General features: G+C 41.1%; 2 protein-coding genes across 3 annotated transcripts; both read right to left on the bottom strand.

The window, feature by feature from the left end:
• Positions 1-313: 313 nt before the first annotated feature.
• susd1 (sushi domain containing 1) lies at positions 314-27,059 on the bottom strand. Of its 2 annotated transcripts, XM_054772814.1 has the most exons (20): positions 26,916-27,059; positions 20,175-20,466; positions 18,434-18,563; positions 18,191-18,331; positions 17,439-17,594; positions 16,721-16,873; positions 14,199-14,378; positions 13,876-14,055; positions 11,607-11,786; positions 11,364-11,543; positions 8,993-9,172; positions 7,564-7,743; positions 5,779-5,943; positions 5,264-5,358; positions 4,974-5,160; positions 3,376-3,469; positions 2,951-3,206; positions 2,802-2,841; positions 609-702; positions 314-392 (listed from the first exon to the last, which is right to left on the bottom strand). In XM_054772814.1, the coding sequence occupies exons 3-20, from the start codon at positions 18,486-18,488 to the stop codon at positions 374-376; spliced, it is 2,535 nt and encodes an 844-aa protein (XP_054628789.1). In that variant the 5' UTR covers positions 18,489-18,563; positions 20,175-20,466; positions 26,916-27,059; the 3' UTR covers positions 314-373. The 2 variants fall into 2 exon arrangements, with proteins under 2 accessions (XP_054628789.1, XP_054628790.1); XM_054772815.1 differs by lacking the exon at positions 13,876-14,055.
• si:ch211-12e13.12 (paralemmin-2) lies at positions 23,922-27,546 on the bottom strand. Its single transcript, XM_054772824.1, has 2 exons — positions 27,465-27,546; positions 23,922-24,724 (listed from the first exon to the last, which is right to left on the bottom strand). The coding sequence occupies exons 1-2, from the start codon at positions 27,480-27,482 to the stop codon at positions 24,122-24,124; spliced, it is 621 nt and encodes a 206-aa protein (XP_054628799.1). The 5' UTR covers positions 27,483-27,546; the 3' UTR covers positions 23,922-24,121.
• Positions 27,547-27,913: the final 367 nt, after the last annotated feature.

Here is a 27,913-nt window from a genome sequence, read left to right as displayed (position 1 = left end):
AAAAGTATTAATATCAGTTATATGGCCCTGTGTTTACTTGGTATCGCATCAATACCAATATATGCAGTATAGTAATGCACTATAAAAACATTAGACATCACATTCATTGCTGTGTGAATGCAAACTATACATGGTGTACCGTCGTTTAACGCTGATTAATTGAGCTAAAAATGTTGAAATATTTTATTTCAGAATCAGCTCAAAAAGTGCCAAAATCCATCTTGAGAAACCTCATGCTAATTTGGCAGAAACCTAATATAGCCTACACATTATTACCAGCATGGGTGGGGAAAAAAACAACATAATTGTTGCAATCGAACACAGATTTTATTTCAAATATGTACAAAATGGAGCAATATGTGCAGGCATGGTGTTATGTTTTCTTGACACACCTGGAAGACAATTGAGAAAGTTCACTTTGGTGCATTTTTCATTGGAACAGTTATTCATGGAAAAGTGAATATTATAGTGACTATACAGCAACTATTATTACCAATGAAAAACAATAGGGACAAAAAAAAATCATACCACAACTTAAAAACCCCTTTGTTTTGTATATATTAAAAAAATACTAATACTCTTTTCGGGTCAGCATCTATGATCCTTACCAGGTATAAGTGTATCCAAGCAAAGCAGCTAAAGCTATCAGCACTACTGCGGCAGCAGCACACAGCGATGAAACCTTCACAACATAGGATGTACCTACAAAAAAAAATACAACACACTCAACGAGTATATTTATTTGTGTGAATCGGTACATCCTTTCAAAAGGTTTGGATGTACTTTAGAATAGATGGTGACATGGGAGGGGATTTTCACTCCTGTCCCGTCCCATACCAATAAAATGACTCGCACTCTCATGTGACTCCCACTCTCATTTTTATTTCTTTTCGTTTTTCTTTGGGCAGTACATTGAATGTATTATTTAAGGACGTGTATTAATTATGTTCCGTGCCCTTTTGTGATATTTTTGTTTGAATTAAGGCAATACATGCCTCCCTTTATGACCACAGATGAACTGTTCCTGTCGCAATATCTTCAGAAAAAAACGCAGACCACAAAGTAATCTTTAAAAAAAGAATAAAGAGAAGATCAAATCAAATTGAATTTATTGCCCAAAGGGAAAAAAATGGAAGCAGTACATGAGAGGGAGTGATTTGTGATGGCAGAAGGATAAGAGTGATAGTCGTTTTATCGGGATTGATAGGAGACAAGATTTTTTTCTGTGGGAGTGGGACAGGACAGGGGTGAAAATCCACTCCCATGTCACCCTCCACTTTAGAGTAGTCAGTGTACAGCTGGTATAGACAGTGTTATTTCTATAGTAATATACCTAAAGAGTATTTACATTGTTTAGTCGTCTTCAGCATAAATTACTTTTTACTGGGAAAGTTTTACGACCTTCTAAAATCAGGTTTTTAACATTAGAGCCCTCTGGACATGAAATAACACCCCTATAGTCAATATAGTAGACATAACAAGAGGAAAGCTAGATAAAATCATAAAGATATGAATAAGACTTGTGGTTGTGTGTGCTGCTGTAAATGTGTTCCGATGGCACGGACAGGAAGTGATGTCGGGGGTTCAGAATTGAGTTTTAGATCATAAAGATAATTCAAATCTGCGATAAAACCTTGTTGTTCCGGCGAGCAAGTCTGGTGCTTGTGTGTCGCACCAAACATTACAGTAACATTACTGACACCTAGTGACCAGTGTAGAATACTACATATCATCACAACGTCTTTGAATGCGTCTTCTGAATGCCTTATATTTGTATTTTAGTTCATGTAGCCATTTTTATGTTTGAAAATGCTTAGTTTAGGCCAAAAAAACATAACATTTGCTTAAATAAACTAATAATAAGCCATATTCAACTATGAAGCAGCATAATAATTGATATATTATCAAAAACAGTGATACAGTGATATAGTGATGATGTGAAATTCGTAGCGCGAATTGGCTAGGGACGACTGTTCTTTGTTGTGGCTGAATAAAGCGTATTTTGCACATGTGCTAAGATGGTGACATGCTTTTCTCAATCTGTATGTTCTTTACATTTGTTCATGAATTGGTTCACACTGGTGTTGGAAATCTCAGTAGAGATGATTTAATTAATTATTGTATTACTGTTTTGAGTATACGGTAGAGCCCTGCTTTTCTTGGGGGCTACTTTTCCAGGACCATCAGCAAATGGCGAAAACCAGGTAATTGATACACCTATAAATACACTACCGGTCAAAAGTTTTAGAACACTCTCTGGAGGAAAAACCTACATTTTTATGTGTTAAGATGGTCTGTCTCTCTTCCATTGTTAATCCCCTTTTTTCTTGCCATTTTTTGGAGCAACAAATGACTTTCTCCAGTACAATGCTGTTCAACTGATGTTCAAGAGTGTATAGTACCACAGTGTGTTCCGAACACTGTTTCTATGCAGACAGAGGAGGTAGTAAGTCCTCCAGAACTTGGAACACCTGTAGGAATTAGTAGCGCCAACTGCCAAGGCTTGATCAACCTCCATTTCTGCAGAACAGCTTTAAATTGTTGACCCATTTTGTGATGCCTGAAACAGGCCTTTTCGTATCATTCTGAAATACACATTATTTGTCAGTTTTGCGTACCTCTTTTTAACCCCTTCACCACTTACCTTTGTACAATTTCAAGGTATTCATAGGACTTGAACGACTTGAATTTCAGTAAATAACTGGAAAAACTGGGGTGTTCTAAAACTTTTGACCAGTAGTGTATGTTTATGCAGGGATCCACGGGACATCCCAGAATGTTGTTCAAGTGGTTGTCATTACCTGTTACTTTCGCCCACAGGACACAGGAGCTTTTTAAATCCTAGGAACAAGAAATGATTGTGACATTGCAAATGTACTCAATATATGTAATATACATAATATATTAATAATCAGTATAGGTAATATATTTGTACTGTAATTACAGTCACCTTTTTCCACTGACTGACAGCCCGCAAGATGACATAGTAGTTTCTGCCTTTCTCCAGAGGAGCATTGAAAAAGCCTCCGTGGTAGAGACCATCTCCCACAGTAAAATTAATCTCCCTTCCGACATGGCTGATGCGCATCTGAGCTCTAACTCGTCCTTCCACGGAATCATGTTTGCTTGCGACGTCTCCATTGACGGGAGCGGAACAGTCAAACACCATCACGTCGTCTATAGGAAGTACAAACACTTGGTACAAACTGTCAAGTGAAAAAGAAAATGACAATATTATGTATTTAACAGTAATCTCATAGCATTCTATTCACTTTGGGGCTTTTTTGCAAATTCACATTGATTAATTGTGATAATGTTCATATGCATATCTTGTTTTTCCACGTAGAGCCCTGATGCGTAACGGCTTGGTGTTACCTTATTGGGTCGAGGGTATTGGGTGATCTGTGCAGCCTCAAAGTTGGTGCAGGAGTCTCATATTCTCTATAGTAGACCTCTGGTACTGGTGGTACTGTCAAACAAGTCCAGATTTACATTAACAGGTTTGCACAGGAATTTAGTCGGAAATTGTATAAAACTTTCTTGGTTTTCCTACATTTGTACATGTTTTTATTTTTGATTCGTCAGTTTTCATATAGGGCCGCACGGTGGCCTGGTGGTTAGCATGTGGGCCACTCAGTCAGGAGATCGAGAAGAAATGGGCTCGAATCTCCGTTGGGCATCTCTGTGTGGAATTTGCATGTTCTCCCCGTGCGTGCGGGGGTTTTCCTCCCACATTCCAAAAACATGCATGTTAGGTAAATTGGCGACTATAAATTGTCCATAGGTATGAATGGTTGTTTGTCTATATGTGACCTGCGATTGACTGGCAACCAGTCCAGGGTGTACCCCGCCTTTTGCCTGAGGTCAGCTGGGATAGGCTCCAGCATGCCTGTGACCCTAGTGAGGATAAGCGGCATAGAAAATGGATGAATGGATGTTTTCATATGATATTTTATAGTCTTACCTAACAGAGCTGCTCCAGTAATTTCAACGTATGTCTTGACAACAGTGACAAGAAAGCTTTCATATGTGCACCAAGCAGCACTTTTTTGTAATAAGAAGAGCACAGTGCGCCAGGACTTGATGGGTTGGTTGTCTTAGATGTGTTGTTGACATAAACGGGGTCAACTTCGACAGATTCTAGTGTATATCAGTTGGCAATTACAGTAATCCCTCGTTTATCGCGGTTAATTGTTCCAGAACCGACCGTGAATTTCCGCAAAGTAAGGTTCTTTATTTATAAATGGAAGTTGGAGCATAGGAAACCTGTTTACGACCTTCTAAATACAGTGTTTAACATTATTAGAGTCCTATGGACTTGAAATAACACCCCTTTAGTCGCCTTTACACTCATAGACATAACAGAAAATAAGACATTTAAGACATAAATAAGACTCGTATTAGTGTGTGTTGCGGTAAATGTGTTCCAGTGGTGCCAACAGAAAGTGACATCGGAGGTTTAGAGCTGAGGTTTAGCTCGGCGTGGGCTACAGCTGCAACAGTATCCCATGTTAGGGATCATTGTGCCCGTTGTCAGATCATTCAAACCTGCATTAAAAGTCTGGTGTTTCTGCCATCAAGTCTGGTGCTTGTGTATCTCACCCAACATTACAGTAACATGACTGACACCTAGTGACCAGCGTAGAATACTACATATACTCTTAGAAGAATACATAATACTCTTTGAATGAGTCTTCCGAATGCCTTATATTTGTATTTTAGTTCATTCAGCCATGTCTATGATTGAAAATGCTTAAATTAGGCAAAAATACATTAAATTTGTTTAAATATGCATATATTTGACTAATAATATTCAACCACAAAACAGCATGATTTATATATATTATATATTTTTGAAAAAACGTGAGAGTAAAGCTGCAAAATTCGAAGCATGAAGTGGCGAGGGATTACTCTAATGGACGAAACCCTATAAAATCATCATGGTAACATTCTTACAGATTGTACAGTGGTACCTGTTAAACTGGTGTTGCTGGTGATGGTGGCTGTGAAGCCCGTTGACATCGCCGTAATAGAGATGCTGTAGTTTGTGGCTGGAAGCAGACTTAGACAGACCTCTAGCCACTCTGCCTTCGAGCTCAAAAACTGCTTCCTTTTGTCATGATTGGCCCTGTCATAGTCTCTGTATCCTATATAGGCCACCTAAGATTGAAAGGCTATGTTTATTTAGACTGCCAACGCATCACACCTGTATTTAACTTAAACGACCAAATAATCAGAAATGTTGACCCTGGTCTTGTGTTACCTTGTAAATTTCTGTATCCTCTTCATATTTCTCTGCTCTCCATTGAAGACATTTTTCATTGGAAAAAAGGAGATTACCGATGGGTGGCTTGATTTCTGTGAGCAATAGGTCAATGTCCACATTAATACCTCACATTGTCACAAAAAAAGTGTTTTTCATGGGTATTAAAACCAAAATAACTGCTTAAACACTAATATACATGCAAAGCAATATTATTTTATAGTAATTTATAGCCCGCAAGGCATGTTGGGAAGCCCAATCACACACCCAGCATGCCTTGCGGTTTATAAATTAGTATAAAATAGTGTTGTATATTAGTGTGTGTGTTTCAATACAATACACACAATACACTGTGTGGCGCAGTAACTTGTGTGTTCCACATGTGTTACTTTTGGTTGCACTGTGAGTGAGGGAGCAGTTTGGTTTGACACCGTGCTGGTTTGTGTTAGAGTCAAAATATTATTATATACAGTACTATACGTGGTCTGCCCTTACTAGGGAAATAAATAGCTCACCTATGCATTTGAGCGTAGCCACCTGCCACACACCAAAGCTGCTGCATAAGGACATGTTGCTGCCCCTCCAGCTGTGATATCCATTTACACAGCGATGGATCACTACACTTTTGTTTTGCCATACCACGTCTGAGTGGGCGAGCAAGGGGACCGGGCCACATTTTGCTGTGGAAGAAATAACAAAAAACAATAGCACTGACTGATCAGAGATTGCAGAAAAAAACATCCACAGATTAAATATGCTTCCGCTTGACCACAAAAACAAATGTACGTTCAAGTTAAAGTATTGTTTTGTGCACATATTAGGTAAATTATCTGGCGGAAAGAATATGAAACTGTGTGCACATTTTCTCCATGACAAATCCAGACTTTCACAGCTCCTGAAGCAGGATTACATATTTTAGATCTTAAACAAATACAGTGTAACCTTGTTGTTCAAACCATCAAATCATGAGATGTGTGGGGTTTTTTAATTGGCTTTTTGTGTGTTTTGTTATTTTAGCAGTCTTGTCAAAGAGGAAGTATGACAATAACCATAGAACCAGAAATGGACCTGGCTGCAACACAGAAAAATGGTCTGGCAGCTATACAATATGTTATAAATTTACCTGGTAAAATAAGTGAAATGCTAAACATTCAATTACATTCTCTTGAAGCAACCACAAAGCACAGGATGTGTTCTTACCTGCAGATACACAACCAGCAGTACCTAGAGCACTGCTAGGTGACGGTACAACCTACCTAGACACCTTCCTGTATGTGTCTGAGTTTAACTTTTATGTTGATTTATCATTGTTTTTCAGTGGTTAACATAGTAATAGTATGTATATATAGTAATAGAAGCAGTAATAATAATAGTAACTTATATGTCACGCTTCGCAGGACAGGAGTGTGTACTTCCTGTCCTGCGCCATTATTCTGGCAAGCGGTGCTTCCGGTGTGGTGGAAGGAACTGCCGCGCCACGCCTGGTGGCCGCACAGCTGCGGTCAATACTAATCAGTGACAGTTAAAAGACCATTGTTGTTGTCATTGTTGTTGTCATTTTCATCGTTGATGAACCGTGTTGCCTTACCAGTGCTGTCACCTAGACTTACTTGTATTATTTTTGTATCATTTTTCAGACAGAGCTTTTCCTCTGTCACCTTTGGTTTTGTTATTGTTGTCTTGTGCAATAAAATTACTTTTATTTTTGCACTTCGCCACCGCTTCTCTGTGAACCGGGGGTCAAGCTTCTGACAGCAGCAACCTCCCACCGTGACATTATATTTATCATTATTCTTGGATTTATAATTATTATTATTAATTAGTAAATAATATTTACAATTATTTTGATATAAAATTATAAAATAAATATATACTAACTATATATTTAATATATAAACATCACCTGTAGAGCTAATGAATGGTTTTATGATGGCAACAGTTTGAATTAAATTGACTGTATTTCCTATAAGATTTTTGATTTTATTTTTTCACAATTAGCAACTTCAAAGTCAGTCAGAATCACAGAACAGATTGTGTCCAGCTTTGGAGATTCTATTCTACACTCCCTGTATTTGTAGCAGTTTGCAGTGGTGTAGAATTGGTACATAAGGTGATAAAAATATGAGAACCAGCACTCAGTAGGATGCAATGCTGGTCTACACCCCTGCAAAGTACAAGCACCATCATTTAATATTTATGTTGAATTAATACCTCTCTGACAGTGTCCATTGAAACTGTGCATCATTATTTGGCTGAAAGTGTTGAAAACTGCAGTCTGTTCAAGGGCGTCATTGCTGTACCTTTGCACTTTAATGACACTTTTGCCCATTCGCCTGATGTTTGACATGTGGAAATATCATCTCCACTCTCCTGGTAATATCCACCGATACACTCATACAGCGCCACACTGCCAGGACTAGTTGAGCGGTCCCACAGGAGGTTAGTATTGGGGAGCGTTTGTGGCGGACCACAGCTTATTTCTGCACACAAACATAAATTAGTGAAACAAAAAGCAATATCAGGCAGCAGGCTTCACCCTTCAGAATTCAAACTCACATTCATTTCACATCACTTGTGACATAAAACAATTTAATCTGTAACCTACAACTGACATGGATAAGCATTGTGTTCTTTCTATTGAATTTCATGTTGAGAGTCTATCAACTTTATACAGTGGAACCCGCTTACTGAAAAAGCTGATGTCAACGTACATGGTCAACCGCTTTTGTCGACATGAAATTTGAGATCCAAAGGGGTCATTTCTATGGAAAATAGGTCAGTTTTCATCATCTTTATCACTAAGCAGCGTGAAACGACAACTATTGTCTAGCTACACAGCATTAAAACCTGCACACCGTGACTTCCTGAGCAAATTGACTGCAGCAGCTCTGTTAGGTAAGAGTATAAAATATCATAAGCGGTGTTTCCCACAGGACTGCAATCTATCAATGGTGGGGAGCCAGACGCAGTTACAGTATTGTCTAATTTGTCTAATCTAATCTATCTAATCTATTGTCTAATCTAAAAAAACAAAACAAGTGTGTTTAGAATTCTAACAGAACTTTCTTCTGTCGCTTCTTTTTGTGTTTTTTTTCCACAAGCAAGGCGGACCCGCCGTGTGTGCTTTTACAGATGGAGGGGTGGCACAGCACGACCACTGCTTGTTGAGAAGAGTGAAACATGCTTTCATATTACCCTGTCCAATTACACCAGAAAAAGTCGCTAGTCTCTAGGGGTCTGAATACTCATTAAACGTAGCGATAAAGTGGCAAAGTTGGCAACACTTATCCGTCCTGCTCCATCATCTTATTCTCTGGCAGACCAGGTGCGTATGAGGTGTGTTAAAAAGCAGCATTACAATTCCATCCACTGTACCGAATTGACACACCAAGCTACATTTACAGACAATCCCATTATAATGTGTTTATGAGCGAGGGCGAGCAGCTAGTGCCAAATTTAGTCATTTCTCCTTATGTCTCTGGCCAAACTCACAAGTAAATGTGCAAGCAATGGCTAGTTCCGGTTTTGGTTATGTCGACAACCACTTAGCTTGACGTCAGTCATCCAGTCCGAGGGGCATCGGCATAAACAGGTTCCACTGTATCACCAAAACTCAACCACTGTACAATACACTAAAGTGCTATGCTAAAAGCTACAAAAAAAAAAATCCTATCAAGTGAACAAAAATCTATTCTGTCAGTCAGTTCTGATGGTCTTCAAACGTTGCACCTTCACACCAAAGATCAATATCCTCCCATAGTCCATTCTCTCCACATACTGAGTAGTTCCTCGCACTCCTTGTGTTATATCCTTCATCACATTGGTAGACAACCATGCTGCCGACATGTGCAGCGCCGTCCCATAGCCTTTTTGTATGTGCTTTCATGACAGGCTCCTGACATTTGATTTCTACAACAAACAGACAGTAAATCACTGCAGATCACCAGTTAAGGCAAAAGTACTGTATGATAGTGTTTTTATGACTAGTATAAGCACAGTGGTACCTCGGTTAAGGTCCGTCCCGGTTAGTGCGTTTTTTGGTTAACAACCAAAATCCATCCATCCATCTTCTATGCCGCTTATCCTCACTAAGGTTGCGTAGGTATGCTGGAGCCTATCCCTGCTGACTTGAGGCGGGGGTACACCCAGTCATAGCTAAAATTTTTGCTTGGTTTGTTTACTCCGCCATCTTTGATCACGTGGCCAAAACGAAATCTTGCAATACTTGCATGTGATCGCACAATGCATTGTGGGCCGCGGGTGCCATTTTAGGTTGTTTATATCAGTTGTTGCCATGCTTTGCATAGCAGGAAGGGCGACTTCCTGTCTGGTGCTCTTATTTTGTGGGGTGTACTTCTTGCCAGGTGTAGTATGCAGCCGCTTCACCTCACTGCAATTTGAGTTTGTGCCATGAACGGTGCTGGTTCATTTCCTCGGTTCTCTTTGCCTGTGCGGTTTCCTTACCTGTTACTACTGCCCCCGTTGCGTTTTTTCACAGAGCTTTTCTCTCTGTACCCTGCACTACCATGAGTACTTTAAGTGTGCTTAATAAAAAGACATTTAATTGCATGCTGCGTCTGTCTGTGCATGCAGGAGGTCCAGCATTCGACGGCCACACACAGATCGTGACAGTTGTAGAGTGATACACGACATAAACACACGGGCCGCACAAAAGAGAAAGGCAATGGGGTGCAAGACCTCCGAATTTTAAAGCTTAAAGAGAAGACTTTTGCCATGTAAATGTGACGGGAGTGTCTGCATCGTCTGCGTACTACTCCGGCTCCAGCGTAACAGTCTATCAACCCGGCGGCGCATCGAGGGTGACACTGTGTCTCATTTTACATGCATAACACTCATTTCTGGTTCCAACAGCAACAAGTAAGCATTCCAACTTACTGTAGCATGTTCGTGGCATCCCGAGTCAAACATAGCACAAGTCACCACCTCGCCGGCGCACTTTCCCCCCCATATTGGCTATTAAACGGCAAGGTACATGTTCAGTGGTTCTCGGACGTTGATATTTAGTTTGATATAGTTTTGACATTTTTGCAAATTGTGGTTGTAGCAGAATAATGTGTTTATTTCGTGTTATTTTGTTAATTGATGGTTTGTGGGGGTTTTCCCCCCAACAAAACTAGCTAAAAGTAATGTTAAATGTTCAGTTGTCCATTCATTTGTCATTTGTACTTATTTTTGCATCATTTTCTGCATGTAAAAATATAATTGTTGTCTATAAAATGTGTTTTGTGTTAACATTTTTGGATGTATGGAACAGATTAATTGGATTTACATTATTGTCTATGGGAAAATTTGCTTTGGGTAGAGTCTGTTTTGGTTTGAGTCAGACCTTCTGGAATGGATTAATGACGTTAACCAAGGCACCATTGTATACAGTAATCCCTCGCCATTTTGCAAATTTGGAATTTTGTGGCTTTACTCTATCACCATTTGTAAAAAATGTATTAATTAGTAAATCGTGTTGTTTTGTGGTCAAATATGGCCTACCATTAGTAAAAAATTTGTATATTTAAGCAAATGTTAAGTAATTTTTCAAGTATATAAAAAAAAAGTCAGGCATGCAGGTATCAGTAATGTTACTGTAATGTTCGCTGAGGCTTTTATTGCAGGTTTGAATGATCTCGCAATGTCACAATACACAGACTACAGTTGTGGCCATGAACCACGGCAAACAAAAACTCAACTCTGAACCCCTGACGTCTGGAAGACGTACATCTTCCTGTCTGCCCCAACTCGGCTCCCCATAGCTCCTGAACACATTTACAGCAACACACACAAGTAAACGAGTTATGTTATGTTTTAAATGGCTTATTTTATATTATGTCTACTATATTGGGTAATATGAGTGTAAAGGTGACTATAAGGGTGTTATTCCATGTCTAGAGGTCTGTAATAATAAAAACCGTATTCGGAATGTCATCAACATGTTTTCTATGCTTTAACTACGGAAAATTCAATTCATAAATTAGGAATCCTACTGCAAAAATTCACTTATCAGTCACTTATCGTTCAGGTCTGCAAACAAATAAGTGCGATTAACGAGGGATTGCTGTATATGAACGAGTAAAGCCAACAGTATCACCTTGGCAGTGCAGAATGGGTTTGTCCCATATTCCAGTGTCGGTACAAACTGATGCATTTCTTTCTCCAACACTGTAATATCCAAAGTCACACTGATAAACAACCCGAGAGCCCACAGTGGAGATGTGATCCCATAAGCGGACTGAATTAGAGATGTCAGGAGGAGCGCCACAGTCAACTTCTACAGAGATTCAAATGATTATTTAACTGTGACGTCATATAGAAAGTCATCAAGTGTTGTTACCTTTGCATGAAATGTCTGGCTTTGTCCAGTTACCATTAGACGTGCACAGTGATATGGCACTTCCCCCGCTGTGATCAAACCTTGGTTTACAGTAATAGCTCACTACGCTTCCAAGAGTGGAAGTGCCATTCCACACATATCCAGTGTCTGGCAATGTAGGTGGTTTGCCACATAATATCTCTGATACAGGATGATAGACATACAGGAGTTAGGACATGAAAACAACGCAAACATTGAAAGCTCATCCATCAGAACACTTTAAATGTCCAAAAATGGGTCCTATACAGCGTTGTGCTTGACTTGAACTCATTAAAGTGGCGTATTGGAAACATTTTTGGAGTGGTGATGTCATGTGACTATCCCATGACATACCTCATTGTCAGGTAAGCTAGTTAATTTCCAAGTGCGTATTTTTGCCATTCAAAAGGTCATTTTAAACCAGGGGTGTTCAGACTTTTTCCACACAGGGCCATATACTTTTTAATTTTCAACTTTCTTCATAAATAATCTTTGTAAATTAATTTCTCATAATATGACTTTATTCCCATATTATCAAACTTTTTCCCAAACCTAATTTTCTTTACATTGCAACTTTATTTCTTTTAGTTTGTTTCTCATAATATTACGACTTTTAAAAAATATATTTTTCTTTAATATTGCAACTCTATGCTACTAAAATGACATTATCCTCATATTACAAGTTTATTCCACAAAAAAAAAATCTCATTACAATACAACTTTTTTTGGTAATATTTTCACTTAATTCTTGTAAAATTACAGCGTTTTTTTTCCCCCTTTCTGATGTGTTTTTTCCCCCCAACAATTTAAACTTTCTTCTTGTAAATTTTCTTCTCGTAATTTCCCAGAATATTTTTACCTTATTCCATTAATATAAATTCCCACCCCCCAACCTAAATTTCCACAAATATTTTGTTCTTTTCTCTTAATATTACGACTTAAAAAAATACGTATTTTTTCTTTAATATTTAAACTTTATGCTAGTAAAATTACTTTTTTATTGCCTATATTTTGTTATTTTAGTTATTCTTGTATAATGTTAGAATGCAACTTTTTTCTCTAAATATTTTGACTTTATTTTGCCAGTTTAGTTTTCTTGTTAAATTATATTTTTAGAAAGTGCCGCGAGCCAACAAAAAACAGACATGGGCCCAAAATGGCCCCCAGGCCGCACTTTGGTCACCCCTGTTTTAAACAAATTTAGCTGTGAATTGCAACGCAACTGTTTTTACTATAATTCTTGAATGAATTCATGTGAAACAAGCTAGGAAAATACTGTATAGCTACCAATATTTTCAAATTGCGATGAAAAGCCTGACGTGATGTATTTGTCACAATAGCAATGCTAATGAAACCATTCAATACATTTCACTGTTGCAATTATTTTGAAGTATACTGTACTGTATGTTTAGTTCGAAGTACATTTGTGGTATTACACACCAACACAGAACTTACCATCATTCCCATGATGCTCTGCATCGGTGTGGTCGCAAAAGGTGGTCGCAGCTGATATTGACTGGTTTTCAGACCCCTCTGGACCACCACCAATACAGTTTCACATTTCCGAGTGGCCTTTTTTTTGTGGTCAACCTAAGGCGCACCTGTGCAATAGTCGCGCTGTCTCATCAGCAGGTTGATATGCCACACTTGTGAGGTGGCTAGATTATGAATCATGAATGATGAATGCTCACCAACACAGATTTAGACAAATCTGGGAACAGTATTTGAGAGAATAGGCCTTTTGTGTAGATAAAAAAAAGTGTTACATCTTTGAGTTCACCTCTTGAAAAATAAAAGCAAACACAAAAGTGTTGCCTTTATATGTTTGCTGAGTGTATGACTACAGTATCACTTTATCAATGTACCTCACACAGCCCCTCAACACAAAGCAATACAGCAAAACTGCACATTTTCAAATGACCTTTTATTGTGGCCATCTTAAGGCACACCTGTGCAATAATAATGCTGTCTAATCAGTATCCTGATACACCACATCAGACAAAGTTTTAGGTCTTTGACTTCAACCCGCACACCGTAGGAGCAAAAAGAAAAGTGTCGCCTTTATATTAGTGTTGAATAATTATAATTAATTTACCATTACAAATATTCATTTGGCTGGTAACATTTACTTGTACTGTATGAGTGTCATGCCAGTTACTTGATGATAAACCCATATTGTCTAAGGTGTAGTAAGTACAGTAAGGTCATTCTGGAGAATTTTAAGACAGTCACCAGAAAAGAGAGCGTGTACCTTGGCAAAGTACAGATGCACCCTCCCACTGCCCTGCGGTGGTGCAGGTGGAGACATTGCTATCTCCAGTGTGCTGATAGCCAGAGTTACACTGATAAAACACCTCGGTGCCCATCTTTGAGCTCTTATTCCACAGCATGTGTGAGTGAGGGAAGGGAGGAGGAGGACCACAGTCAACCACTGAGAGGTAAGACAGGGACATGCATGCATGAAAGCACTTCATACAACGGCCAGAACATTAGTGTAGTAATAGTAGTGTACTGTAAAGTGTTTGTGGCAACGGTATGAGCTGCAGAGAGAGGGTTTGGATCTTGTTTTGTTACCTTCACAGACCATGGTGGTCGTACTCCACAGTCCATCAGCTCCACACAGTGATGTGTTGTTTCCACTCCTCAACAGAAAGCCTTCACCACAGACAAACGTGGCCACGCTTCCGTATGTCGTCCCTGTTGCCGAGAGCAGTAGCATGTTCTCCTGCAATGCAGGCTGGCCACAGTCCACCACTGATTGGGTCATGAAACACTACAATTAGGTGTGGAGGGGGGGGGATGGATCCAAACATCAATACTGGGTAGTATCAGTATTGGATCGATACTAGTTTTTTGTTTTTTGTTGTATTGTTACATTGTTGTTGCTATTGATATATGATGTACTGTCTCAGTGTTTCCCATACATTCATTTATTTTTCGCCGCCTACTACGTTTACATTTGGACTGCCACAGAAAGGTTTGGCACAACCTTTTATTTGATTTTATTATCTTAAATTTGGCACTATCCACTCACCATCACTCGCAATTGCATTACAATATATTAGGACTGTCTGACTGGCTTGTTGTTACATTTCTGTCCAGTAGATGGCGGGCCACGGCCACACAGAAAGAAAAAATAATTTCCATTATTTTTAAATATTTTTTTTTGATGTTTTATTTTGAAAAGTGACCGGATTCTCTCTGTTACATCCCTCTCACTTGACGTATGTCAATTGTGCGTGTGCTAACTTTCGCTCTGCTGCTGCTGTCTTTTTACCATTTTTCTTTCACCTCATATTTGGTCCTAAATGCTGATACTATGTGGGAATGCATAAAGGTAAGTTTTGATGACTTACTGAGTGCTAATGTGCACATTTGTCTCAAGTTAATTGATGCTAGCGCACTGCCTTTTACCACACACGTCAAACAGCCATGTAATAATCTCTCTGGAAAAACCCCATGCTTGAACAGGTGGATGGTGGGTCGGCATTCATTTTCTGCTTTTAATTTGATGTTATTCATGTATTAGTTTTACACAATACATAATAAATAAGATCAATTAGATTACTATAGTGTATGAACACACCCCCGCCACTGCATTTGGGCATTTTAATTTGCAAGCCAACAACTAGCTTGACAACACAGTGCAGGCCAGAGGGTCATCAAACAGAACGACAGTCTTACTCACGGTGCTGACCAGAAGATAAACAGCACAACACGTAACAGGTATGTTAACACACAACATCAATGAACTACCACTTTATGTGGGTAACAGCAACTAAGCACCAGCTACAAACACTGTTGTTTACTACGTGCCCGCAAGGGATGCTGGGTACTCCAGCGGCCACTCAGCTGGACGCTACAGTACACTGAGATATGAGATTATTATTATTATTATCAATAAAATCAGTGTACACTTACAGTATATGGAGTACAGGACACATCATTATTGCTGCACCAAAATTAAACCAACACTGCTAAAATCGAATGCTAAAATCGACTAAGGATCGAGCTAGCAGCCATCGGGTAGGGAGACAACAACTCTGCGACCTGAGCCACGCCACCGTGCACAGAATAAGCAGAATCCATCCATCCATCTTCTACTGCTTATCCGGGTCGGGTTGCGGGGGCAGCAGCTTAAGCAGGGAAGCCCGGACCTCCTTCTCACCAGCTACTTCGTCCAGCTCCTCGCAAAGCGTGCCCAGGCCAGTTGAGAGACATAGACTCTCCAACGTGTTCTGGGTCTTCCCTAAGGCCTCCTAGCAGGATGTGTCCTGAACACCTCCACAGGGAGATGTCCGAGGGGCGTCCTGACCAGATGCCCAAGCCACCTCATCTGGCTCTTCTCAATGCGGAGGAACCATGGTTCTACTACAAGTTTTTTCCCAGATAACAGTGATTCTCACCTTATCTCCAAGGGAAGGCCTAGCCACCCTACGGAGTACCCGCGATCTTGTCCTTTCGGTCACTACCCAAAGCCCATAGGTCAGGGTAGGAACGTAGATTGGCCGTTAAAGTGAGAGTTTTGCCTTTCGGCTCAGCTTCCTGTTCACAAAAATGGACTGATGCAGTGTCCACATCACAGCAGACGTCGCACCAATCCGCCGGTCGAACCTTCCCTCACTCGTGAACAAGACCCCGAGGCACTTAAACTCCGCCACTTGGGACAGGATCTCATCCCCGACCCGGAGACGACACTCTAAAAACAGTCAAATTTGAAATGTTGAAAAGTACAAATGGAGACTGAAAATTGATATGTATAAATAAGTTCTAAACGGCTCTTTTTGCAGACCAGAGTTGCCGAGTTTTTTTCGTACGTGTACAAATAAGTTGAATGATTACTGATCCAATGACTGAGGATCCAACCGGCAACCATGCATGAATGCTTCACATCATTCACACAACAAACAACACAACACAAAAAACCAGCGATGTTTGTGAAAATAAAGCTAGTGGAGAACTGAAAAATGTCAGTCTCACCACGATAGTATCGATCCAATACTGACACTCCTATTGGTCTCGAGGCTGCCGATATTTGGATCCCTAATTTCCACAGACAAATACCAAGTGCAACCATTTGGATAACGCCGTTTTACCTTTACATGACGCCTTGTCTTTGCGAGGGTGAAAGGGTTCTTTCCCATTGTGGACTCGGTATCCCAGCTGGCAGCTGCAGTCAAAACTGCCATCGAGGTTCCTGCACTGACCTCCTTGTCCACACTGTCCCGACACGCTGCACTCATTCACATCTGCAGGATACGAGCACGTCACCTCAACATCACTTGGTTGGCTTTTAAATCAGGCCTGGCATGTGCCGGCCTGGTGTGTAACTTTAGAACGGAGACTAATCATATCGACTTAGACGTACAGTACAGGCCAAACGTTTGGACACACCTTCTCATTCAATGCGTTTTGACTATTTACGTTATAGATTCTCACAACTATGACTGAACCCATGTGGAATTATGTACTTAACAAAAAAAGTGTGAAATAACAAAATGTGTCTTATATTTTATTTGATGTCGCTGCAAACCCTTGGTGTTCTTTCACTGAGCTTCATGAGGTAGTCACCTACATTGGTTTTCACTTCACAGGTGTGCCTCGTCAGGGTTACTCAGTGGAACTTCTTGCCTTATGAATGGGGTTGGGACCATCGCTTGTGTTGTGTGTGAGTCCAAACCTTTGGCCTGTATTGTATACCAATATTTGATGAAACTATGATGAAAGATGAAGATGTCTTGACTTAGGAATAAAAGTTATAGTTTCGGAGGTTTTGTGTTATTTTTACTTTGTATCGGCCGGCAGTGAACTCACCCTGGCAGTGGGTTCCATCGTTTGGGATGAAGACTGGCATGTTGTTGGAAGCCATGTAACCATGCAGGCAGGTGCAGTAGTAACTGCCATACGTATTGTGGCACGATGTATGCTGCCCACATATCTTGGTGGCTCCTATCTGACACTCATCTTTATCTAGGAGCAAACGGCCATTAAAGGACACTAACAGTATCAGTTAGACCTGCACAGTCTAAACAGAGCCAATACAAGAGCTGTATCCTTGGACACTTGGAGGGCTTTTGGGGGAAAAGCCAAAAGGTTTCGAATTAGAGCCATAGCATTTTTTTTGCTTTTGTTTACAGCAAAGATCTCTCTCAATGCTGACATGTGAGAGTCTATATTATGTCTTATTTATGTCTTAAATGGCTTATTTTCCTCTTATTTTGTTTACTATAATCAGTAATACGAGCGTAAAGGTGACTATACGGATGTGGGTCATATAAAGAGGGCTCTGATGTTAATACCCGTATTTAGAAGTTGGAAACAGGTTTTCTAAGCTCTGACTATGAAAATATTCCATTTGTACAGTAAATAAGGAATCCTGTTTCATGGAATTCACTTATCACGGTCAAGTCTGGTACCAATTAACCACAATAAACGTGGGATGATCAAGTGATCAAGTAAATCAACCCAGCAGCAAACCCATTCGAGCGCTATAAGGACTGTGAGGGGAATAAGTTATTGTCTTTATTCATCACGGCATCATGAGTTATGAGCTGAGATGTTCCTACCTTGGCACAGCGTTCTTCCATTTCCCACAAAACCATACTTGCAGTTGCAAACTTTTCCCGAGTTATCTGACTTGTCATCACATGTGGCATTAACGTGGCAGCTGGCACACACATCCTGAATGTTTGTAGCTGCTGGCATCCCTGAGAGACAGGAAAGGCCGCCCAAGTGAAGCAGATAGAAGTGACACTCTTATGCGATAACAATAAAATGTTGACGCGTCAGTTTTGTATTAGCACGCTCACCTGCAACCAGACAAAAGAGGAAGACCATGAATACAGGTGTGCTTCTCTCATCCATCTTCTGCTGTCGTCTTCACTCTATCAGAAACTCATCCTCCTCCTCGACTGCTTCTTTTGCTTTCATATTGACTCGCTGAGCAGAATTGAGAGCGGCCTTTTTTTAGCTGGTGGTTTTTGTGGTTTGTGTCATGCTGACACTTTCAGTTATACTTCACTCACACTGTCATCATAGTGTGGAAGTTGATAACGGACCACCACCCACATCAATCCATCACACCATAGCAGGGGTGTCCGAATATTTTCCACCGAGGGTCGCATCCAGAAAAATTAGACGGATACATTGTGTTACATTAAAGATGCTAAAACCGATCTAATGCATGTCAATTGATGCTAAGCTATTTGAATAAAACATCCACTTATTAGCTAAAGTGACAAATTAGTGTAACATTGTAGTGTTGGGAAGTTCAGCTTTTTTTAGAGAACCGAATCTTTTGGCTCAGCTCCTGAAAGAGAGCGGCCTCCCTCAGCTCCTCAGATTTTTTTTTAAATTTCTTACCAAAATACCGGTACATGTAAAAATGAATTTTTGGGGTAAAAATGTAATTATATCAAATATTTCTTATTTACAGGTTTTTATTTATACGCTCAACATTGAACAGAAGCCAGCAAAAAAGTCATTCGAAAACACAAAATCATAGTATGGCTTGTGAAGCATTTTTCAGTTTTTTTTTTTAGAGAACCGAAACTTTTGGCTCAGCTTACGAAAGAGAGCGGCCTCCCTCAGCTCCTCAGATTTTTTTTTTTTTATTTCTTACCAAAATACATGTAAAAATGAATTTCTAGGGTAAAAATGTAATTAGATCAAATATTTATTATTTATAAAAAGGTCCAATCTGAGTGTGTGTATTACATATCACATAATCAAATATAAATGATAATGTGCAGAACTAAAAGAAAAACGGCATACAGATGACATTTTTTGCGGGTCTTTAGCAAAGCCTGATATTCAGTCACACAAGTGACTCAGCTTCTCTTTCCTGCTGCTCATTTTCCTCTCTTTCATAACCAATCACGTGCAGCTACGACAGAAAAAAGAAAACATGGCTCATTCACTTCAAAGCCGTTTCATTTGCATACGACGCGTCCGATTTTCCTAAGGCATGTCCCGTTTAGGCCGTCCTGGCTTTTTTGGAAAGTGATGAAAAAAAGTCCTGGTCTTCATTGGGCCATTAAATTAACGTGTATTAGGGCACTCTGCTGCAGGTGCAAGGCTGCTGTGTAGGCGGCTTTTGAATTAGTGGTGCCAAAAAGCCAAGGAAAATCCTCTGACGCTTGCCAAAATTGGGCACTTTTTCTCTTATTTTTTGAGAATGTTCCGTATTTTTACATGCAAATGTTGACAGGTATGCCTTTGGGCCCCACATTTTACATTGATGAATGTATGGCGACTTGGTAACAAGAACAACACACTGGACCGGGACTTGATGAGTTGTTTGACATAAGTGGGACCAACTTAAGCGGGTTACACTGTATCTAATAATACGTCTCATTAATAATGACATTTTTTACACGATGTCAAGTGCCAATAAAAAAAAAAATGAGCCGAAAATGGCCCCTGTGCTGCAATTTGGACACCCCTGCATCATAGTATGGCTTGTAAAGCATTTCTCACATTCATTTCATAATGAAAATGATGTCCTGTCATGTAGCAAACATACCATTATAAGACAATAGTGCCGCTTACCTGATGGCCTTTACACAGACGACTCAAAGTCCCCCCCCAGCTTTCCCTTTTCTTTTAGCATGAGACATCTCAGTCAATGGATCCTACATCACGCCACAGGGGGTGGTCTGCTGGCGGGTGTTTGGGGGTCGGTGGATGTGCAGTGGGAGGGGGAGATAAGTCGGGTCAAGTGTTATCTCCCCGTTCAGATGCCTTCTCAGAACTGGTGTCTGTCACTCAAACCAGCAAACTGCTGCCCCACACCAGGAAGGATGAAGCACACTAAACTATCTGGCATAGGCTCCAGCTCAGCCTGATGAGGACAAGCGGTGTAGAAAATGAATAAATAAATTGTGCATCCACAGTGATGATGCACCTGTACGTCCGAAATGTCATCCCTTTCATGCTGTGTTGTTTGAGTATTGCAAGGTAGCTCTCGGATTCAAATCAGGCCTTTATAAGCCAGGCAGGGAGACTCACCTGTTGCCAGATTGTTACCTTGTCCTCACTCGTTCTCTGCTCAACCGTTGCGTCGTGCTGTGCTTCCGTGTGTGTAGCTTCTTTCCGGACACTTGCTTTTGTAGCATTTTGATTACTACTTCTGCTTGGCTTCCCCCAGCAGCTCCTTTTGTTATCTTGTATTTCTGGTTAGCATTTTTTGGTTTTTGTTAGCTTCTGTTCCTGCTCGGCTTTTCGTTCTAGTGTCAGTGTGGCTTCGCCCGCTGGTTTATTTTGTGCTTAGTGTTTTTGTATTTATTCTTCCACTCCGTTGCCTTGGTTGTGTCGTCTCTGCATTAGGGTCCAATTACCGGCTACGCCATTCCTAACTGGGGGCCCATTATTTATTGGGTATACAGAGGAACCTTGGTTAGCGTCATTAATTCCTTCTAGAAGATCAGACTCTAACCGAAAGGTACTCTACACAAATGTATTTTCCCATAAGAAATGATGTGAAACCAATTCATTCATTCCAGAAAGCCAAAAATGTTAACACAAAACACTTTTTTGTAGTTTTACAAATATAGTTTTACATGTAGACTTCAAAATGCATAGATCGTAATTTCCCGTGTGTAAGCCGCTACTTTTCTTTGAACCCTGCAACTTATACAGCGGTGCGACTAATTCATGACCTTGTTCTAATCTCGTGACATCTCCTATACTTCAGGACAACTACCAATCGTTAAAATACTGTGCCGCTTGTGAGTCAGTGAGGAAACGGTAGCTCTTCCTTTGGCAGCAGCCAATCACGAGCTATAAGGGAACTGACGACGAGCTTGTCAACCCCTTGGAAATTGCAGGAGGTCATTACTCAACATAACACTATGACTCACAGTGTCATCTTAGATAGAAGGCTAAAATCATCGCACAGCAACTTAACACTTAAAAGGTAACTGAGAAATATACAAGACAAGTACCGATACTTGCCGGAGCAACGCTGCCACTGATGTTTCCCACCAGACGAATGTTATTCGGACATTTTCAGGAGGGAAGAACAGGTGCAAAGGCGTCTATACGCTCTCTAAGGTCCGGTTGACATGGAAATGCCATTGGAGAAACTTGTTTTGGGGACAGAAGGCCCTTAGCCTTGAACAGTTGCCTCTACGCTGCGAGCTGAAATCCATCCAAAGTGTAAATAACATAAACACATATTTTATTGTGGCAACAACAAGGACAGACCCTGTGCAGCCAATGACATGATGCGGCTCACATGCGTATACACAATTATGAGACAAACTCTTCATGGACTAATGAATTTTTTAGGCTCATCGTTGTACTTTTTGGCAAATTCCGGTCTGGCCTTCATGTTACTGATGAGTGGTTTGCATCCTCTGGTGCTGCCATTGTACTTTTGTTCATGAAGTCTTCTATGAACAGGAGATGGTGATACCTTCACTCACTGATGTCACCAACAGTTGTTTTGGGGATTTTCTTTACAGCTCTCACAATGTTTCTGTCATGACTTCCTGATGTTTTCCTCGGTCTACCTGTTGGGTGACTGTTACGTAGTACACCAGCAGTTTCGTCTTCAGGACATTCCAAATGGCTGTAGACTATGGCTACTATTGGCTACGACTATTGGCTACGTCCAATGTTTGTGCAATGGTTCTGATTGTGTTTCCATCTTTTCTCAAATTGCTTAGTTTTCATGTTGTTTTTACCTCTAAATGCAGTCTACACAGGCCGAACCTATCCTACCCCATCTGAAACTGAGCGTCGATATTTACTGATTGAATAAACAATGTAATAGGACAGTGGTCCCCAACCTTTTTTGACCCACGGACCGGCTTGTGTGCCCACAAATCTCGGGGGTGGGGGGGTTCGTACATCATAGCGATCTAATTTATCTTATTTATTATGTATTGTGTAAAACTAAGACATGAATAACATCAAATTAAAAGCACAAAATGAAGTGTGTGGGTTTTCTCCGGGTACTCCGGTTTCCTCCCACATTCCAAAAACATGCATGTTAGGTTAATTGGTGACTCTAAATTGTCCATAGGTATGAATGTGAGTGTGAATGGTTGTTTGTGTATATGTGCCCTGCTATTGGCTGGAAACCAGTCCAGGGTGTACCCCGCCTGTCCCCTGAAGTCAGCTGGGATAGACTCCAGCATACCCCCGCGACCCTAATGAGGAGAAGCGGCATAGAAAATGGATGGATGGATGGAATGGCGACCCACCATCCACCAGTTCAAGTTCCAGCCAAGTGTTTCCAGAGAGATTATTACATCGTTGTTTGACGTGTGTGGTAAAAGGCAGTGTGCTAGCATGATATAACTTGAGACAAATGTGCACATTAGCACTCAATAAGTCATCAAAACTTACCTTTATGCATTCCCACATAGTATCAGCATTTGACACCAAATATGAGGTGAAAGAAAAATGGTAAAAATACAGTAGTAGTCTATCTGTGCGGCATGAGATAAAGCTAGCACACGCACAATGGACATGCGTCAAGTGAGACGGATGGAACAGAGAGAATCCGGCTGCTTTTCAAAATAAAAAATGAAATAATGGAAATTATTTTTTCTTTCTGTGCGGCCCGGTACCAAATGACCCACGGCCCGGTGGTTGGGGACCACTGCAATAGGACACACCTGGGCAACAAAAAACACTGTCAGTCACATGCTCCAGTACTGGAAAGTGTTCACGGCGTGATAATCTCAACTTCATTTCATTCATATTTCATAGTTGTTTACTGGCAGATTACACCACTAACAAAGTCGTTTTATTAAGTGAAGGAAGTGATTTTTTAAAATGACTTTTTCCAAACATTTTGCTGTTTCGTTTGCGCACTCGATGTCAGGGAACAATACAGTGTAACCCGTCCTGTTTCGCACTGCCCGCAACGGGGCTCGAACACATGACCTTCGTAATGGGAGGCGAGGGAGCTGACCACGCAACTAAAAGGCCGGGTTGTCGGCCACATGTTCAGCGCAGCTCTTAAGGCAGAGGGAGTGAGGTTTACCAACGTACACTGGCACAGCCTCACATGCTGGCATCCGTTACACTAGTACAGTGCAAATGGACTAGTTTGTTACATGCAACACTGTACGAAAACCGAGACAACGGACAAACACCGGGGTAAAATTTTCAATGAACACCGAGTCATGCAAAAACTGGGGCGTACGTGTACTCAATTTCCACCATTTGCTGCTGGTCCTGGAAGGTAACTGCCACGAAAAGCGGGGATCTACTGTATTTGCAAAGTAAACTTGCAATAGTAACAAACATTACACAACACATGTAATATTACAAAAGGTCACTTTTTTTAATTTGAATTGGCCATTTAATGAAAGTTTGCACATTTTGAAAATAAATATCATTTACAGCGCTTGGTAGCCTGTATCGTAGCATTAAAAAATCATCAGATGCCCTGTGAGATACATTGTGGTCATCAACCGCCATGCATTCCTGCTTTCTATCGTGTCCGACTGAGCATGTTTGGACAACGCAGCTCCTGATGGTCACAGAATGGCACAGGTGCAGCATGGTTCCTTCCCATGTGAAGGAGACACCTCAGGAGCAGAAGGTTCATCCTTGCACTCGGACAGTGAGCCGCTGGAGGTGGAAAACAGTCTTCCACGAACCAGATCTGCAGCTTTCCCGTCCATGACAGCCAAGTTATTCACCGTTTTCTCTCTCAAGGACATGTCCCCATCGTCATCGTCATCGATCAGCACAAAGTCTCTGAGGTAAATCTTCGTCACCCCGTGGAGACTGTTGTTCTCTCCTGGTTCCTCCATGGTGTGGCCATCAACAAAGGTCAGAGTGGAAGTCTCTGTCAGGGTCTCCTGTGGGTCTGTGGAGTTGTCCTCTGGACCTGAATAGGCCTGTGAGCTTGAATCCACGGTCCACGAGGAGATCCTATGAGCGGCGTCATCCCTCGTACTGAACTTCTGCTCAGTGCAGCATGTGATGCAGGGATCCTCAGTCTGGCCATGTTCACGCTGCATCTTAAACGCCACCTTCTGGTAGTCATGGTAGACTTGCACAGTGCTGCCCCCTGTCGGGGATGAGAGCGTCTCCCCTTTTCCTTGTGTCTTCATGTACTTGCTGTACTTCGCACACTGCAAAAAAGTCAAAGCATGAACTGCAAATGGCTGATTTCACCTGACAACGACACAGTTGCATTTTTTTTGCATCATATTGTATGGCAGCGTGTTGGGGCCGCACGTGTCACAGGGAAAATAGAGCTTCCGGAAAGCTTTTATTTATAACGTGGCAGCAAGACAGAGCAGTTGAGCACAAACAGATTAGCATGTCTAGCTAGCCCTTCTCACTTCCGCCTTCCTCACCCCGCCCCCTCCACATGCCCAAGGCCAAAAGGTCACAGAAGTCCCCCGTTTTCACAGCTGTCTCAGGCAACGCCTGCGAAATAAAGTTACGTTTGTTAAGTTTTTTTCTCGTATATTACGACGTAATTGAGGTAGATTTACGACTTTATTCTAACATTCGGAAATGTTGAGTTTAAAACAAGTTGTCAATTTACGACTTTTTATTCTCGTAAATGTACAACTTTTCCGATTTTTTTTTTGCCCCAATGTGGCCCTAATGCTCCGTCGTAACAGTCGCTCGTCTCAGCTGGGATTTATTTTTTTGGTTTTATTTTGATGGTACCCTTAATTTCCCATTTAAAGACTTGATCCTGTGCTGTGACTTGATACAAGTCACAGCATGCGATTACAAAAAACAGAGCATCTATGCCAGGACACAACCCTTCTCAAAAACGTGCATTAGTGTGCTCAAAAAAGTACATGACTGTATATTTTAGGGTATAAATAGCTTACGCTGGGACTGCATTTCCCATGATCCTCCACTGGAGTGTCTACTTCCACTGGAAAGCCTGTTCTTCCGGCGATCAAGTCTGGTGCTTGTGTGTCACACCAAACATTACAGTAACATTACTGACACTTAGTGACCAGTGTAGAATACTACATATCATTGCGTCTCTGAATGCGTCTTCTGAATGCCTTATATTTGTATTTTAGTTTATTTAGCCATTTTTATGCTAGAATTTTTTTTTATTTTAGGTAAAAAAATATGTAAAATATGCATATTTCTTCCATCCATCCATTTTCTATACCGCTTCTCCTCTTTGGGGTCGCGGGGGCATGCCGGAGCCTATCCCAGCTGACTTCGGGCGACAGGCGGGGTACACCCTGGACTGGTCGCCAGCCAATGGCAGGGCACATATAGACAAACAACCATTCACACTCACATTCATACCTATGGACTATTTAGAGTCGCCAATTAACCTCACCTGCATGTTTTTGGAATGTGGGAGGAAACTGGAGTACCTGGAGAAAACCCACACACGCACGGGGAGAACATGCAAACTCCACACAGAAATGCCCAACGGAGAATCGAACCCAGGTCTTCCCGATCTCCAGACCGTGAATGCGTTGGCCAACATGCTAACCGCTAGACCACCATGCGGCCCTTATGCATATTTCTTGACTAATAATATTCAACCATGAAACAGTATGATTTATTAATATATTTTTGAAAAACCGAGATAGAGTGAAGCCGCAAAATTCAAAGTGCAAAGTGGCGAGGGACGACTTTTACAAGTCCTTCACTACTGGCCTCCGTAAATAAATAAATGAAGCTGGTACTCTTGAAGCAAAAATAACGTAGCTCCCTGATGACCCCTTTGAGGTTGGACACAGTTGAACTGCACTGACGTGGTGGTGACACACACACACACACACACACACACACACACGCACAGAATGACTTTGGATGTCAATACATGTTTAAAAAGAGAGATCGTGCAAAGTATAGCAGTCTCGGTGTATATGTTGTTCCTATTGTGTGACTCTACATGCTAAATGCAGTGCACACTCTTACACTTGACTGACTCAAGTGCATGACAGAATCAGGACTCTATAAATGAATAATAGCATGTACATGTTCCTGTGGTTTTGGCTGAGCAACAATAGATGGAAAATGGAAAAGAGATACTAAAAGATAGAAGCTTTAAAGTGTGCTTTTCCCCCCTTCTTTTCTAGTGTGATGAAAGTTCTTTTCGTGTAAATAAAGAAATACTGACAACAAAATATCTCATGCACAGTAGTAGCATAAGCTGTGAGGCACTTTTCAGTAACACAACTTTGGAAAAACACAATTGCCCAAACATACGTGACAATTTCAAATTGTGAGATTAAAAATAAATCGACTTATTGTATTTTTTTTGTTGTTGTTTTCTAGCACAAATCCCCACATTTGTGAATGCCAGTAATAAAACCCAAGCCTTACCTTAAGCCCTGAGCAGTGCAAGCCTTCCAAGTTGTCCGAGCAAAAATCACATGACACAGGAGGGACAACACAGTGTGTGTGAGAGTCTGGCCTGCAGTACAACTAATGAATGTTAGTTTGTGGTCTGGGCATCAGACACTCTCTGCACCCGCCCTCCCTCCACCATCCCATCTACCGTACTATCCTGACACTGTGTGGCAGGCAGGGAGTCACATGATGCTGCAATGTGACCATAATCATCCAGTCATTCAAGCTATTCTGTGCAGGGTCATCATGGGCGAGCCTATTGAAAAACAGTGCAATGAAAGACAATACATTTTGTTTGTCGCAGCCGGGCATGGTGTGGTATTGCTGACGACCTCAAGATGCAGAGACGGAGTGCAGGTAAAAGTCAATTAATAAAAGAAGAGTGCAGACCAGAAAATGGGATCAAGCACCAGAGAAGGACAGACACCAAAGGCTGAACTAAATAATCAAAGACCAAATTAGCGGCAGGTGCGTCATTGAAGACGCGATTGTTGCCAAAGTTATTTCTCGAGTGTTTCTCACCTTCTTTATCACTTGCATCCAACGATGCTAGATAGATAAGACTGTCACTCAGCCACAAACGAATGGAAGTGTAGTCTGCCATGATACTGAGCAAGTGAGCAGGGCGGGGCTAGGCGCACAACACTCCAGCTCTGAGCTGAGTGCCAAATAAAGTTATACACAGCGCATGCACTTTAATGAAATTAATCAATGTTATTTACCAAACAGAATGAATATACTGTATATGTACATACATAAATGTGTCAAAGTCCTTTATACTGCAGAAATATGAGCTGCAGTACATCCATCCATCCATTTTCTATGCTGCTTATCCTCACTAGGGTCGCGGGTATGCCGGAGCCTATCCCAGCTGACTTCGGGCGAGAGGCGGGGTACACCCTGGACTGGTGGCCAGCCAATCGCAGGGCACATATAGATAAACAACCATTCACACTCACATTCATACCTAT

The sequence above is a fragment of the Dunckerocampus dactyliophorus genome, chromosome 4 (assembly GCF_027744805.1).
Source record: "Dunckerocampus dactyliophorus isolate RoL2022-P2 chromosome 4, RoL_Ddac_1.1, whole genome shotgun sequence".
Lineage (NCBI taxonomy): Eukaryota > Metazoa > Chordata > Actinopteri > Syngnathiformes > Syngnathidae > Dunckerocampus > Dunckerocampus dactyliophorus.
The sequence above is the reverse complement of the archived record's forward strand: the minus strand, read 5'-3'. Positions and strand labels throughout refer to the sequence as shown.

Bases quoted from the DNA above. Each gene is read 5' to 3' on its own strand.
- susd1 (XM_054772814.1), bottom strand. From the start codon at position 18,488: ATGGATGAGAGAAGCACACCTGTATTCATGGTCTTCCTCTTTTGTCTG. The intron at 11,787-13,875 runs GTACACGCTCTC...ATCCTGTATCAG, and splicing joins TGCATCTGTACTTTGCCAAG to AGATATTATGTGGCAAACCA. The intron at 3,207-3,375 runs GTAACACCAAGC...TTCACTTGACAG, and splicing joins AATACCCTCGACCCAATAAG to TTTGTACCAAGTGTTTGTAC.